Consider the following 16,401-nt stretch of genomic DNA (forward strand, 5'->3'; position numbering starts at 1 on the left):
GCCTCTGACGACTGTGCGCGCACTGCACCCGTCCGGACCGGCCGGCGAGCGGTGCGCCGCTTTGTTTTTGCGGCGCTGCGGGACGTGGCTGTGATTGGTGCGGGCCGGACGGCCGCCGCTGGCTGGACGTGACTCAGCCGGCCGGCAGCGCCGCCTCCCGCGCCGTCCACAGCCGCCGACGTCGACGGTCACGTGGCTGCTGGCGTGGTGCGGCGGCGGCGGCGGCGGCGGTGTCGCCGACCTCGCGACCGGCCTGTGGGGGCGCCGTCGCTAGTCGGCGCGCTGCCGTCACGCTCGCTGCCAAGCCGACCGATCGGTGGCGACAGCCGCGAGTGGGCCAGCCGGCACTGACCGGGCAGCGGCGGCCGCGGCGGCCGGCGTCCAACGCGATAATCCCGCCGCCGGGCCGGAAGCGCTCCAGCGGCGGGCGGTGAGTCACCGCCGGCCGGCCGCGCGACCGGGCCCGCTCGCACGCCACCGGCGGCCGGCGGCCGCGCGGCGGCGCCAGTCCGCAGCCGGCGCCCGCTCCGTGGTGCACGCCCGCAGCCGCGCGCCAGCCGTCAGCGAGGCAGAGCGACGGACAGTGGACGGTGCCCAGTGCTGTCAGGCGGATTGGCCGGGAGGATCCGGTGGATTGCGTGAATTGCGGGACGTGTGGTGATAGTGTGCGGTCGAGAGCGGGGCTGTGCAGACCGTTCGAACAGGGGTGGGGCGGGGACCGCCCCCAGTGAGCGGCGGTGTGCGCGGGTTGGTTGACCTTTGGCGGACTCCGTAGCGTAGTGTAGAGGGACGTCGAAAATCGACAATCCTTTGTGGCGGGGACGCGATCGAGCGAGTGACGTCACGGGGAGCCGGCCTTGAGCGCGGCTTGCGCCTCTTCCCCGCGCCCGACGCGCGCTCTCCCTTGCTGCCCTGGCCATGTCACAATGGTCATGATGAACATCTCCACGCTGAGCGATCGCCTGCGCAAGAAGCGCGACACACTGTTCCGCCGTTCGGCCTCGGACCTCGACGACCGCACCGTCCAGGAATGGCAGTACCTCAAGTTTGACCCCAGCCGGACGCTGCGCGCCGGCTCCACCAGCCAGCGTCCGCAGGTGGCGCCGGCGCGGCCTGGCGCCTTCCAGCGGCTGACGCGCGCCACCAGCACGCTCGGCCTGTCGGGCACGCTGCCGCGCTCGATCGCCTCCGGCGCGCTCAATGCTAACGCTGAGCGTTCTCGGCCGGCGCCGCTGGCGCCGCTCTGGGCCGGCACCAAGATCCGGGCGCCGCCCAACGGCGTGCGCTCGCCCGAGCGCGTCGTCTCGCCGGTGAGCTCGGCCGGCTCGCGCATTCCGATCCGTATGCCGTCGCTGCGCCTGAAGCCGGAGCGGCGCGAGCCGGCCGGCTCGGCGCAGGAGCGCCTGCTCACCAAGCGCTACTCGCTGGAGAACCTGCTCGAGGCGCCCGAGGAGGCCGACGGCACCAACTGCATCTGCGAGGAGTGCGTCAACCGCAACAACAACCGCGAGCACAAGCGTCGCTCCTCGCAGTGCATCGAGGCCAAGGCGCTGGAGAAGGGCCGCCGCATGCTGGGCAAGACCAGGAGCGCGCCGGACGCGGCCGCCGAGAAGCGCACGCCGAACGGCAAGGACGCGGCCGCCGCCCAGAAGAGGGAGAAGGAGGCGGCGATCGCGCTGAAGAGGGAGAAGGAGGCGACGGCGGCCGACAAGAAGGACAAGCGCGTGCAGCACCGGCGCCAGAAGAAGGCCGCGCAGAAGGCGTCCGACCGCGCCAGTCAGAAGGCGTTCGAGAAGGCCAAAAAAGAGCAGAAGCGTGGCAGTTGGACGTGCACGGACATGCCGGACGCCGGGCCCTCCAGTCGGATAGGTAAGGTGATGGCGCTGGCATCGCGCGGCTGCCCTTCACAGCTCCAGGAGACGTGTGGTGGTGGAGGAGAGAGGGAGGCTGGCGAGCCAGTGGTGTCGGCCGTCGCCCACGGTGCAGCGGCGGCCGTGGCCCGCCGTCTGCCGCGTTCGCTCGGCCCGGCCGGGCGTGAGCCGGTGGGCGGGGCGGGGCGGCCGCTGCGGCGCGTGTCGACCGCACCGACTCGGCGTGTGGCGGCGCGACTGCACGGCCGGCGGGCAGGGCAGCGGTCTGGCGGGCAGCAGGCGTCCCACATCGCCGGCCGAGTGGCTGCAGAGGTGACCTCAGACGTCACCGGCCGCAGCTGACGGCGGGGCCGAGGTCGCTGCCTCTCTCCCCCGGAGTCAGTGCTGGTGATGCGCTGGGAGACCGACCTGCAGTGCCGCCGAGGTCGTTCCTCTCCTCGCGCTGGGGCGCGGAGGTTTGTAACGGGCCTGCAGATGTGCCAGCGGCTCTGGCCTGGCGTCAGCGCGGTCGCCGCCGGCCAGAGCCGGACCAGGCCGGGCAGGGGAGTGGCCGGGCCTGGCCGGGCCGGCAGCGGCGGCCGGGGGCGGAAAGCCGTGCACGGTGCAGCCGGGGGTGCGGCAGCGGGCGTCTGCGGCCCCATGACTCATGTCCGGCCAGCGGCCCTGCGAGGTCACAGGCGGTGGCGGAGTCCTCCGCTCGGCCGTGGTCGGCGCTTTGATACGCTTCCGCCTGTGCCACCGCGCTTGTGCAACAGGCGGCGAGTTTGCGGCGCCGGCGTGACTTGGGCTGCGGCAGGGTAGGCAGAGGCGCCGGCCGGACAGAGCGGCCCGGCGCCCAGTTAGCCATCTCGCCGGATGGTCAGCATATAAACGGCCCAGCCGTCGGGCGCCGCCTGACTTCGGCCAAGCGTCGGCTGCCTAACGATTTCGGCCTTGTCCGGCCGCCGTGTTTCACACACGTGTCCGCGGAACACGGTCGCGGCGCGGCTGGTGTGGGGCGTCGCACTGAAAACGAGGTCGCCGGCCGCGGTCTCGCGCGCTCGTTTCCGCCCGGGTGTGCCCGTGCACGGCGGGGTGCCGTTTCGCCCGCGCCGCCCGCGTCGGCGTCGCCGGCGGAGGGCGGCGCGACCTGCGGTTTTGCGGCGGTGCCGGCCGGCGGAACACGCCCCGGCGACGGGCTGGCGGTCTGGCGGTGCGGCGCCTCGGCGCGCTCGCTGCCGGCCGGCGGGCGGCGGCGCCGTTGGCCGGGCGGCCAAGTGCCGCCGCCCCCCGCCGCCTGTCTCCCCGGTGGAGTGGCGCGAGCAGACGAGGCCCGCTGCCCGTCGCCGGCCTGCCAGCCGCCCTGCGAGCGGGGCTGCCGGGCCGGCGCGGTGATCGGCGGCGGCCTGTGTTTGCGTCGGGTCGCCGCCGCAGTTTGTTCAGTAGGGGCTCGTCCGGATGGGCGAAGGATGGCTGAGCGCTGTCGGGATTTCGGTGGAGAAATCCCGACGCGGGCCGTCTGCCGGGGGGACGCTGCCCGAGTTGGACGCGTGGACACGGTCCGCTGTCGTCGCTTTCAGGCGCTGATCGTCGCCGCCACGGCCGCCGTGACATCATCGAATTAGTCGCACCAAGGGCCCGGCAGCAAATGGGGTAAATGGAGCGAACGATCGTGAGCACTCCAGGGCTGGCCGGCGGTGGGCGGAGTGTGGCCTGCACCGCCTGCCTGGCCAGTTCAGGGTGAGAGTCCCAGTTGCGCCACAATTGTGGATGCTCGTTTCGAGGGCCACCGCAGTTCCTCTGCATACCCGCCACTGCAATGCAGTGTTCTCGAACACTACTCGTTTCCAAGCCAATCGACTGGTGCGCTCGTTTGGCCCCGTCGTCCCCCTGGATAAAAAGAGCGCGGGCTCCCCCGCTTGTGCCGCGTGGGCGCCGCTGATGAGCGGGCCGATCAGGGCCGTGACGTCACCAGGCCGCCAAACACCGGCTGTTTGCGGGCGGCGGCTGTGACGGGCACAGCTGCGGGGCGCGGTGCAGACGCCCTGCCCGGCGGCACAGCTGAGTCGCAGCAGCCGTCGCTGGGACAGCGCCGCGGCGATCTGTCTGTGCGCCACAGCACAGCCGTGATTCAGGCTGAGGGCCCCGGCTAGTCGAGGATCGGGAGGGGAGGGCCGTGGCACCCTCCGCCGTTTTGGGTCCCATACGTGAGGGTATTGGTGGTCGCCTCTGCGGCCGGCCGGGTGCTGCGGTTGCCACCCTGCCGGCCTGCCGCGCCCCTCTCCGTCCCTCTCGCCGCCCGCCGTCCTCTGCCCGCCGCAGCGCCCCTTTTTGCCCGGACGCCCGGCCGACTGACGTCACGGGCCTATTTTCGTCAGCGCGCCGAGCGCTAGTTTTTCGGCCGGCCGAACTGTGTGGGAGCGGGTCCCATCGCGCTGCGACGAGCGGTAGATCAGGGCGTGCCGTCGTCGGCAGCTCGGGCGCTCCCGGTCCGGCGTCACCGCTCGTCACGTCAGCGCGGCGCCGCTGGCCCGGGCCGGTGGCTCCCGCGAGCTCAGACCGCTGTCGTGGCACCACGCGCGAGCTGTGCGCGGCGCGGGCTGCGGCGCACCGCGTCACCGTTCGCCCGGCCGTCCCGGCGCCGCGCAGCGGGCCGTCCGGCCGCCCGTCGCCGCTCGTCGACACAGATCTGTTTACGTGCGGCGGTCGGCTGCGGCCGGGCGCCCCGCCGGAGCGAGCCGCGCCGACCGACCCGCTCCCGCTTGTAGCCGTCCGGCCCGCCCGGTGCGTCTGCCCTCCGCGAACTCTGACCCGGTGACCCGGCCCGGCCCCGGCTCAATCTGCATGCCACCCCTGCCGGCCCGGCAACAGGGCTCAGGTGCCCTAACTCCACGAGGCCACGCCCTCTGTATCGAGCGTGGTCCGCGCACGTGACTCGGGGTTCGCGGCCGCCTCAGTGGCCGTCGGCCGTGTCCGCCGAGTATGATTGATCGGCAGGGCCGGCGAGCGTGTCCGAGGTGCGGTGTGCTGCTGGCCGGCGGGCCCGGCGTGGCCCCGATCTACCTGGCCGCCCGCTCCCCCCGTCCGCCGCCGGCCAGGTGCACGGCCAGCGCCCGCACACCGCGGCGGCATACCGATCGATATACGCCTGCACGGACGAACACGCGGACACGAGGGGGCGGGCGGGCTACGACACGGCGCCGCCGAGCCCTGTGGCCCGTGTCGACAGCCCGCACCTCACCGCGCTGCGCCGCTGCTGCTGGGCAGCGGCGTGGCGTGGCCGTTGGGCGGGCGGGCCGGGGAAGGCGACGGGGCTGCCCGGCTGCCCGGCTGCCTGGTTGCGCGGCAGTGTTCCGGCTAATCGACGGTCGGCTTCCTGCGGCACGGCGGCGGCTGAGTCAGACGCGCCGCTCCCAGCCTCCGGTCACGGACGCGTCAGGCGGCCACGGCTTCGGGGGCCTCCAGACGCGGGACACGTCAGGCGGCGGCGGGACTCCCGACCCCGCCGGGCGCCGGGCGCTTCGCATCGGCCCCGCGCCGGTGACGTCTCAGTTCTGGGAGCTCGGCGCCGCGCGAGGGGCGGCGGCGCGCCACTGACACGTCAGACCCGTGGGAGAGGGTGGCGACGCCCGGTCACCGGCCGCGCCGGCGCCGCCCGCCCCGTTTCGGACGTTGACGCCGTCGTTCGTGACGGCCGCTCGTGTGAACTGCGGCGTCTCAGTCGCGCCGCGTTGCGGACGGTCGTGGCGTTAAGTGGCGGCTGGCCGGGTGCGCCGGCGGCTGCGGTCCCACGCCATGCATGTTGGCGCGCGTGACGTGGCGACTGCCGGCGCCGCAGGCCCCGGACACTGCGAGCCCAGCCGCTCTGACGGGCCGGAATGTGACCCGCCCGATCTGACATGTGTCGCTTCATCATCGCTGCTCCGAATTGGCGCATGGAAATGGATCGGCGCGTCGTCCGCAGCCTTGTGCTGTCCGGTGCGGCGCGGCATGTGCGCCGCGCTCGCGCCTGACAGGCCGGGCGGAATCCGGCGCCCTCGCCATCTGCACGTCACCTCGTCGTGCGTGCAGACTTGCGCGGGCGCGGCGGTGGTGGCGCCGGCGGCCCCGGCTCCGGCGGCCGGCCCGGCGCCGCCGCGGCCCGGGCGGGGCGGACGGCCGGGCCGCGCACGGGACGGGACGCGCCGACCCGGCCGGGGTCAGGGTCCCGGGCGGGTCGTGCCGCAGCGGCGCTCGCCGGCGGGCAGCGGGCGTGAATCACGGGACGGGGCGGAGATGGCCTGATGACGCCGGAGAGAGCGGCGGGAGCGTCAACTGGCCGCCTACCGCCGACGCTAGACTCCCGCCGGGGACGACCCCTCAGCGGCGGGAGAACGGCTCGGTGGCGCCTGGTGAACGGGACGGTCCCGGCCGGCTCCGGTCGACAGGGATCCGGCGCAGCCAGCCGGAAATTCGCGGCGAGGGACTGCTTAGGCGGAGGGAACCGCATGTCGACCGCATGCCGCATGTGACTTGTGTTCTTGCCCTGCCGTCGGAGGTCTTCCCCTGACCTCGTCGTCGTCCGTAGCGTGCCTTAGAGCGTGAATAGCAAGGTCAGTGGTGTACCTGTGGAGCGCGTCCGGCGAGGCCAGTCGTGCACAGCGGCGGACCGGCCCCTCGGCGCCCGCGCTCCTCCGCCGAGACCGTCACAACGCCGCCATTCCAGCCGGCTGACTCCGCCGGCCTTGGCCGCGCCGTGTGAGGTCCAGGAAAGACGGCGCCCACCGTTGGCTGGCCCGTGTCGCCAGATTCCGCTCGTAAGTGGCCTCAATTTGTGTTGCCGCGCGCGCGGAGTTGACAGCAGCGGCTCACTGTGGAGCGGTGCGCAGTAGACCGGCGAGCGAAGCCAGACGCATGGTGAGAGGCGACGCCGCTGACTTCTGCTGGCTGGAGACGCTCGGCAGCAACCTCGATCGCATGGGTCGGCGCGTTTTACAGGGTGTTTGGCAGCATTCCTGACCCGTGCGCGCGCAAGCGTGCGTCTCGGATAAATAGCGTGAATCCGTCGGCACTGCAGGGTGGGTGCGACCGGCACAGCACAGTCTCCAAGCTCGCCCTGCACGGCTTGTCAGGGGTCTGGGAATTGCACAGAGATATGGACCGTATCGTTGGAGAGCGAAGTGTACGATGGTTCCCGTACGTTAACTCATCGGAATTCGTATGATAATCGGCCGTAAACCGATCGAACCCATGATGGCATTGCATCAGATTCCCTAGATGCCGGCTATCAGCTCAAATGACGTACGATGATGCTGTGCTTCTGCAGAGATATAAGCATAACTAACTGCATCAAAGCCCTGGAAGCTTAACAGGGCCAGGTGAATGCCAAGAAAGTACGATTTACATAATGGCAAGCCTGAACGGCCATTACGTATTCTGAATGCTGACAGGGCTGAGCCCTAACTCAGCATCTTGCCCCGGGACATTCCGCGAGTTCGCAGGAGTCGGCAGGCGGCGGCGTCTGGCGGGGGAGCGGCGTGCCAGCACCGGGGCATGCCGCACCGCTCCCTGAGGCCCCGGCCGCCGGAGGGTCGACGTGGCCGGGGCGGCGCCGGCGCCGGCGGCCGTCAGACGCCGGCGGCCCGTAATGATGGACTGTCGGCCGGGCCGGGCAATCAGAGCGTCGACCCGCCGCCGCCGCTCGACCTGCCAGCGGGGCGGCGCGTGACGGCGCGGCGGCCCCGCTGCTTCCGAGCCGGCCGGCCCGGCTGTCTTGCGCAAGGGTAATTTATCGGCGGGTTGGCCGGGCCGTGTTCTCGTAGAAGCCGTTCGCGCGGCGCTGGTGACCCCGGCGGCGACCGAATTCCGGCCCCGCCCGGCGTCGCCGGCCGCGCACGTGGCTCCGGGGCGCACACGTGGCGCCGGCGGCGATAGCGGCCCGGCTCGACAGCGGCTCCGCGACCAGGGATGGCGTACGGGCGGGCACATGCGCTGACGCTCTTCCGCCGCTGCCGGCTGTGGAGAGGCCGAGAGCAGTCGACCTGCGCCCGGTCCGGCGGCCAGCCCGGCGGGCAGGCGCGCCCCCGCTATCGGGTCGGGCATGTCAGCGACGGTGGTGCGACGGCCGGCCGCCAGGGGCGCTGCCGTCGCTCGCCGGCGGCGCTGCGCCATTGCCGTCGGCGCCGCGCCCCGCTTTACAAGACGGCCAGCTGCCAGCGCTGAGGGACGAGCTCATCGGACCACAGGCCGCCGGCAAAAGTCGCTCGCTGTTCAGTAGCGCGTCGTTTGCGTCACAAATGCCGTTGATCCTTGGACGTGGCGCGTGCAGGTTCCAGACTCGTCAGTGCCGTACCCAAACCGGATCCGCCCCTTGTTTCCATGCTAAAGCCGCGAGCAAAAACATGAGACGAAGAAGCAGGTTTCTCCCTTAATGCGTTCCGACTCTGGAATGCGGCGGCGCGATGTCGCCAGCAAGAGAAAGAAATGCGTATCGCCGACTGAGCATCGCGGCGCCGTGCGCCGACGCGGCCTCTGGCGGCGAGCGGCGGCGCCGCGGCAAGACGCGTGCGGTACCAAGGTCGCGGGCCCAGTCGGCAGACGTGGCGGCGTCCCCCAAGTTCAGGACATCCTTGACTGGGAGTGTGTTTGCCGCGTTCGTCGTCACTGTAAACAGCGCGGCCGGGCCCGTTTCAACAGTGGCTCTCTCTGCGGGACGTCGCGCGCGACCGAGCCACTTTCTGGTGACGCCGAGGCCGTCAGCTGCTGTTTGTTGAGCCCCGCGGCCGTCATCGCCTGGGCGAGGCCCGGGGTCCGGGGACCGAGGCCGAGGCCGAGGACCGGGGACCGGGACCGGGATCCGGGGACCGGGGTCCGGGACCCGGGACCCGGGACCCGGGACCCCGTCCAGCAGCCTGCCGCCGGCGCCGTCGCTGGGCCGGCACTCATTACCAGCCCGACTGGTTGACTGTGACTGGCTGTACCTGACTGATGGACTGACTGCCCCCTCGAGTTCACCCGTTTTGACGCTATGGACTGAGCGATCTCTCCATTGTGTTCTCCGCGATGGGACCAGTCCGGGGGCCTCTTCTCGCGGCCTTCGTGGGAAATGGCTCAGCTCTGATCATGTGCCGGAGGACCGCGTTTTAATGTCGAACCTGCCGCCACTGCCCTGACGCCGATCCCGTGTCGAGGCGCGGTGCCGTCGTCAGTGTGATTGGCTGGCTGGCTGGTGCGGCGCCCAGTCCGAGCCCGTGCCGCGTCCGTGCGCGCTGTCGGCCTGACCGGCGCCGTCCCTGCTGCAGGTGACCGAGCGGCGCCGGCCAGCGGCCGGGCCGACCAGCGCCGGCCCGACACCGTCACCGAGAAGGACGAGCGGCGCGACGAGACGCCGGAGCACGCCGACGTCGGCTCCACCAACAGGTGAGTGGCACCCGGCCCGGCCCGCCGCCGTCGGTGCACGGTCTCGGCCCGTGCCGCACTGGGCCGCGCCGCCGCGTCGGGCGCGCTGACCGGGACGTCCGCCGCCGTCGCCGCCGCCGCGCCGGAGCCGGCAAATTGGGCGCCGGCCGGCCGGGCGCGCGCGCGGCGCTGAATATTTATGGCGGCCGGCGCGCGGCCGTAGTATCGGCGCGGCGTATTTCGGGCCCGGTCGATGCGGCCCGGGCCGGCGCGGCGCCACTCCCAGCGATGACGGCTGCCACGCCGCTCCGCTGAAGCAGCCGGCGTCGGCAGGCTGCGCGCTGGCCCGTGCCGGAGGGCTGGCCCTCGGGGGATCGGCATGAGTCCGCGCGGCCCCCATGGCGGTCTGGGTCGCCTGGGACCCGCCCGGTGAACCGGGTGGCGTGATGGCTGATCATCGGGCTGGAAGACTGGGAGTGCTACGGTGGATGCATGGAAATCAGCATAGCTACACGTCATCTGACCGGTTTTTCTCGAAGCTGGTGAACTTCGAGGAATGCATCATATGGTTCAGACCGACCTAGTCCGGCCAAGTCGAATGTGCAGCGCCCGAATATACACCGCGAACCTGAGCCGTCCGCACAAGACCGGGAGCAGCAGAGCTGCCCGAAGGAGAGCAGCTGACGCCGCCGGATGTCCGACAGCCTCCGCTGCGGACGGCCGCTCGGGGAGGGGAGGAAGACCCACGCCGCCCGACAGCCTCCGGTTCCTACGAGCACGGTTGGCTGGAGGGTAGGAAGTGGACCGGTTCCGGGCCAGGGAAGGACAAGGCCGGTTGGGCAGCGGTCGAAGCTGCGGGCCCGTGGGGCGTGCGCGATGTGTTGGCCGGACAACGGACGGCAGTCCCGGTTGCTGACGCCGCCGACTCCGGCCGCCGCCCAGACTGTTGGACCGGAGGACAGGCGGCAATGACCACCTCTATAGTTTGAGGAAAGTTGGCGGACCAATCACGCTAGGTCCTCCACACCATCGACGGTTGAAATATTCGCACGGTTTTTCATGCCCGGATTTGCGCACCCGAAGGATAATATTTCAATTTGAAACAATGGCGGTTTCCTTCGCCAATCAGCTAATCTTTTTGCGTCCTGTTAGGTTGGTGGGGGGAGGTAAAATCCCACCAAAAATCAATTTGGAAGCGACAGGCATACACAGCTTGTATTCATTATAGCCATGTATTTCGACGGACGAACACGCGAATGTGGATGCAGCGGTCGAAAACACCATGCCACTGGCCAGTGTGCGCCCCACCTGATGTTCGACACGGAGGTCATAACGGTGCGGGCTCAGTGCCAGTGTCCAGCCGGCCGCGCCGGGGCCATCGCAGCGCGAAAGCGGCGGGTGAGTCAGCCGGCTGACCATATCCGCGCTGTCCGGTCTCACTGAGTCACCTGGTCCGTCATCTGCATCGCCGATGGATGAGCGGGGCTGGCCGAGAGCGAGGCGCGCCGCCGTCCGGGTCAGCGCTGTCGCTGGACCCGGCCGGACTCCCGGCGGCGGCCGGCCACCGTCGCCGGGAGGCCGGCTGTTTGTTTGGGCGGCGGCGGCGGCGGACCACCCGTCCACCCGGCGGACTTCCACCCCCGGCCGGCGCTGTAGTCGGGTCAGGGCTGCCGCCGCCGCACGTCTGTTTGCATGGCTGCGGAGTGCCGTATGCTTTGCTGATTGAAGGGCTTAGTGCTGGCCTTCGGTCGGGATGGTGACGATGGTTCAATGTGTAATTGTCGCAGAGTGGCGGGGGATACATGGCGAGTATGCCTTCTGGTGAGAGGTCGTCTCGTTGCCAAGCCCGCATTGTTGCGGTTATGTTGCAATGCCAACTCGAGCTGCTAGTTTATGATCCCCTGCAATGATGCAAGGGCACTGAACCCCGTCCATAGCAGCGCCCGTCGCTCCAAACTTGTGACGAGCTCAAACACTCCAGCGGCGTTCGACTTGTGGGCGGTGCTAACTGTCCTTGGCGGAGTCAGCGACGCGCGACGGCCGCCTCCGCCCGGCCTGCCATCTGTTGTCGCGTTGCTGAACTGTATGACGGATGGCGCTGTCCGGCCGCCAGCTGAGCGGCCGCCGCCTGCAGAGCCGGGCCGCGGCTGCCAGGCTGCAGCGGGCGGACGGCGCAGCGCCGCGCGAAATGGGCGACGCCGGTGGAGTCTGTCAGCGTTGGAATGATCTGGCACGGCAGCTTTGTGTAGTTGTCGGACCGCGTCACTGGATGGGATCCCTGGACTCCTTGCAGGAGGAAGATTGCCATTCTTATCCAGGCGAATGTCAGGGTACCAGATCTGATACCATTTCTGACCAAACTAGGCAAAATGCGCTGGTTACGTTTCCGAATGTCAGGAAATTCAATAAACGAAGAGTTGACCAACGAGCGCCATGCCAATGCTAATTTATCCAACAAGCAATTTTCGGTCATCAAACCAAAATGCTCATACTGTGACCATTTCTCCTAAATGTGACATTTTTCTCTGTGGCTTATCGGGCGCCGCATCGCTGAATGACTAAGCAAGCAGCCAGCACGTTGTCACACGCACATTAGAAAAGCACTTGTGACGAAAGTCGTGTCGCATGTAGGGAGCCGATGCTGCTGTGCGTCGAGGAAACTTGGCCGCGCTAGCTTTTGCAAAGGGCACCCATTTGAGAAATGATCATACCAGCGGCCTAACCCGGGTTGATTATTCATATAGAAAAAAACGCATCACAGCGGTGAGCGGTGTTGAGTTTTGCCGCTGCAGAACTTCTCTTAACGGCCATTCAGAAGCGCGGGGTCTGACCAAATTTTTTGTTTTGTGGAAGTGGGGCTCATAAGCATTATTATTCGTTTATTTCCGTACACCAGGATAAGCTTAGTGCTTGCTTTCCCTGATGTTAACGGCCCTAACCGCCATTGTCCCCAATGATGCGACAGTGTCCTGGTTTAGCTACACTTCCATCATTCCACACTACTAGACTTATACAAGACAGCCGTTGTATCTGTGACGAACCATGTGCCGTGGCTCAACCGCTGCATGGCCATAACTCAGCGCAGGGATCAGAGCCGCCGCGCGTTGGCAGCCTTGCTCAAGGCAAGTCATTGATTCCCTGATTGACAGATTGGTCCGATCCCAGAACCACTCAAAATAATTCTGCACCTGCACCTGCACCTACCCCTCCCCCTGGAGTTTGTTGGCTTGGCCACAATTCTCCTAAAAGCCTCAAATATGCTGCCAAGGTCGTCGACTCCAGCGTTCACAGGGGGGCGATGTTGGCCCGACTCTGTTTGACGTGCGGCCCCCGCTCAACGCCAATCAATACGGTAAATGTTTTATTTCCACTCTCCTGGCAGCGGTACAGCTGACCAGTTGGCGCGCCACCGCTGGCCGCGCGCTGACGTGTTGACACGGTGTCAGGCAGGGGCGCCGTGCGTGGCGTCGGACAGGGCAGGTAGCCAGCAGCCAGCGAACGGTGGCCGGTCGCGGCTGGCGACAGCCGGGTCAGCGCCAGGTCAGAGCCGGGCCCGGCCGGGGCGCCAGGTTAGGTCAGGCCGGGACGAAATCGCCGGGTCAGGCCGAGTCGGGTCATGCCGGGCCGGGCCGGGTCGTGCCGGGCCGGGTCGGGTCGGGTCGGGTCGGGCCGTCGGCGGCCGGAGTCTGGGCGCGCCGCCGCCGACGCGGCGGATCGTGCTGGCGCCGGGCCGAGCGCGCCGCCCGGCCGGCCCGGCCCGGCCCGGCACGACCGCCGGCGCCAGTGCTGGCCGCGCGCCGTCCGGGCGAGTGTGGGTGACGGGTGCGTGGGCGTACCGCCGCTGCCGTCGCTGCCGCGCCGTTGTCGTCGTCGTCGTGGTCGTTGTCGTTGTCGTCATCGTCTTCGTCGGTGTCGTTTTTGTCGCCGTCATCGTCGTCATCGTTGCCATCGTAGTCGCATCGTCATCGCCGCAGTTGCCGCGGCCCCCGGGCCGGAATAGCGTCGGAGCGCGACGGATCGGGAGCCGGGGAGCCAGCGCGCGATGTGGCCCCCGGTGTGGCGGTGCGGCTCCGATCTGGCGGCCTGTGGCGAGCGAGGCCTGTTGTGTGAGAAAACAGAGCGCTCCGCGTGCCGCCGCTGATCGTCCCTGCAGGGCCGGCGCGATTCCGTGTGGACGCTGCCGCGGCAGAGGGACGGCTGCGGCGTCGTGCCGACGCTGCGGCACCGCCCGATCAGAGCAGCGCCGCAGGAGGCCGCCGCGCTGGTGCGGCGCGGTGACGGTGGGTGGTCGCCAGCCGTCGCGCCGTGCCGGCCGCGGTCGGCGCTGCGACCATCTTCCAAGAGCGTCCGGTGTTCCCCATCGACCCGCCGAGCGCGGGCCGGCCGCTGTGGCCGCAGAGCGAACCATTCATCGGCGCCGCTCGATGCCGCGGCGGCGGCGGCGGTGGCCGTTCGGCAGCCGTTGGTCCAGCCCGGCCGCCGGGGCAGCAGCGGCGCCCGTCCGCGGCGGCCGGGCATGGAGCGGCTGCGGCTCCTCCACCGACATCGGGGAGAGGGAGAGGAGGGAGGAGGGGGGGGGGGGGGGGGCGGTGCCCACCGTAATCGGGCCGAGACGGGCCGCGGACCTCAGGCCGGCCGGCTGCCAGGAGGCGACACGTGCGCCTGCCAATGGTGATTAACGCCGGCCGACGGGCGGCCGTGCCAGCGCCGCCAGAGGGCCCGGCCGTGGGCGGCTGCCGGAGTGGCGTCCTGGCGGGCCGCGGCCGGCCGCCGGCCGCCTGACAGCCGTCCGCCGGTCTGACGGACGGCTCGGTGACCCCCTGTCACTGCCGCTCAGTCGCCGCTGGCTGGTCCAGAACGCTGGCGCCCGCGGGGCACGCCGCGAGCGCTCCGCTTCCAGCGGTGCTCCGGCGGCAGCTGGACAGCGGCGGGCAGCAGCCGGCGTCGATTCGGAGCGGTGTTCCAATATCCGACCACATGGGTGGCGGGGATTGGATTTTTTCATGCCATTACATCCTGGCTTGGGGTCCACTGCCGTTTGCCCCTCCCCTTGCTCGAAATCGGTCAATCACCATCGAACTGGGTAGCGGTCAACTGAGTGTCTAAGCGCCGCATGCTTGACAAATGGGCCGGGCGGGTCGGATGTCTGGTTTTCGGGTCAAGGGGCAACGGATTAGCGCCAACGAATTGCGTGCGGAGGATGCCGTAGAGCCAGGGTTCCGATAGCATTGACTTATATTTACACGCTATACATCCCATGGCATGAATTTTGGAACGCTCGATTGGAGCCTGTGGGCCCGCGCTCCGGGGCCTGTTGCTCGACTTCACGTTCCCGTCGCCGCCCCGCGCTTCTGCGACGTTGACCGGATCCGCTGTGGCGGGGCTCCGTGCGATGTAGCACCTCCGTCGGGTGTCCCCGGATCCGCTGTGGCGGGGCTCCGTGCGACGTAGCACCTCCGTCCGGTGTCCCCGGATCCGCGGTGGCGGGGCTCCGTCCGATGTAGCACCTCCGTCCGGTGTCCCCGGATCCGCGGTGGCGGGGCTCCGTCCGATGTAGCACCTCCGTCCGGTGTGCCCGGATCCGCGGTGGCGGGGTTTCGTCCGATGTAGCACCTCCGTCCGGTGTCCCATGCCTCCGCCAAGCAGGGCCCGTCTCGGCGCGCGTCTCCAGCGAGCTACGAGGCGACCTCTCCGCTGCCGCGCCGTCCGGACCGAGCCCCGCTGCGTGCGGCCGGCGGGCCGGCGGTGCGCCGGCGGGGCGGGGCTGGGCGGCCGAGATACCGCCGCCGGGTCGCCGCCAGATGGCCGGGACGCTTTTACGGCGCCGCCGGCGATACGGGGCAGGGCCGTCCGCAGGCGCCGGGACCGCCGCGCGCGCCGGTGCCGGGCCAGACCATGCCACAGCGACGGCGTCGGGCTGCCGGGCGGACTGCGGCCGTCGACCGCGCGGCAGGCGACGACGGACGTGAAGCGGCCCCGCAGAGACACACTGGCGCTTCAGATATCTGGCCGTTTGTTTTACCCGGCGGTGTTGGCGGTTTCGCAGAGGCACGCATGAGCACAGGTCCTTCGCTTCACCTCCGGGTCGCGATCGAGTCGCACGCGGACGGTCTGGTCGAGCCGTCGCCCCGGGGGTCGGGTCGCGACATTGAGGGTGGAGAGAGGGCGGACGTGGACGTCCTCCGAGCTAAAGAGGCCAAAAGGAACACGTGCAATCGTGCCGGGAGACCCAACGAGCAGTGGGTCTCACGTGACTTGGCACGATTGATCCTGGAGTCCGCTTCAAACTCGGCACGCCCACCATTGTTCCGCATGATTGCGGCCGCTCGCCTTGCCGCTACAGGGGCCCGATCTGCGATGAGGACGGCCGACTACTCAGTTGGGACCGTTTCATCACCTTGCCGTGGGGGAGTCGTGAATCACTGGCTCTGACTCACCGGGTGAAGAAAAGAAATGGTAGAAGCAGGGACACTCACCGGGTAAGGGTATGGAAGGTCAAGCACGGAAAATGTCTCCCCATCCAGCTCGCGTGGCCAGTCACGACGCGGCCGTGTCGGGCAGCTGTGGGCCGACGTCACCCCTATGCTATGCGGCGTGCCGCCGGGGAGAAGTCGTCCCGGCTACTTGACGTGCGGCGGCTTACCTCCGCCGGCGCCCGAGCCGGCCCGGCCCGGCCCGGCCCGGCCGGTCTCGGTCTCGGCGGGGCTCGCTGTCACGGCCGGCCGGATCAGGCAGCCGCCTCGCTGAGAAGCTGGAGGTCGGAGGAGATCAGGCCGCACTTTCCCCGCGCGTCGGGGTTTAGTGCAGGTGGGGCCGGCGAGCCAAGTCGGTGATCTCGGCGGCTGGACTGGCCGACGGAGGTGCTTGATGCGGTGTTATGATGTCATTCAGTTTGTGTGAAGGCGCCCGATGTTATCAAGCGCAAGAACAGGCGTCTCTGGGGTTTTCACGGCGTTTTTTGTTTGGATAGTGCGATGAACATTCCTTGAGGCATCAGCGCTTGCGTCACGCGTAGATGACAAAAACGCCCCACCCACCCCTCGTCCTGAGGCGCGGTGACGCTGTCCACCGGATGTCCGGGACGACGGTCCGCGGTGGCCGTGTGCTCTGCATCTCACGCGCCGTCCGTGAGTGTTGCCGGTCCGGACGGGTCATTTTGGTGGCCGCGCTGGCG

The 16,401-nt window shown here is 69.3% G+C and overlaps 1 protein-coding gene across 1 annotated transcript in view; it reads left to right on the forward strand.

Moving 5' to 3' along the window:
- The window catches only part of LOC119094011 (rho guanine nucleotide exchange factor 11), a gene marked incomplete at its 3' end in the record, with an annotated part of 83,938 nt that overhangs the window by 37,418 nt on the left and 30,119 nt on the right, over positions 1 to 16,401 (forward strand). The window contains exon 12 of the mRNA XM_037217062.1: positions 9,131 to 9,248. Coding sequence (XP_037072957.1) covers positions 9,131 to 9,248 — 118 coding nt within the window. The remainder of the gene's footprint in view (positions 1 to 9,130; positions 9,249 to 16,401) is intronic.

This window comes from Pollicipes pollicipes, unplaced genomic scaffold (genome assembly GCF_011947565.3).
Source record: "Pollicipes pollicipes isolate AB1234 unplaced genomic scaffold, Ppol_2.1 Scaffold_4002;HRSCAF=4701_pilon_pilon_pilon, whole genome shotgun sequence".
NCBI lineage: Eukaryota > Metazoa > Arthropoda > Thecostraca > Pollicipedomorpha > Pollicipedidae > Pollicipes > Pollicipes pollicipes.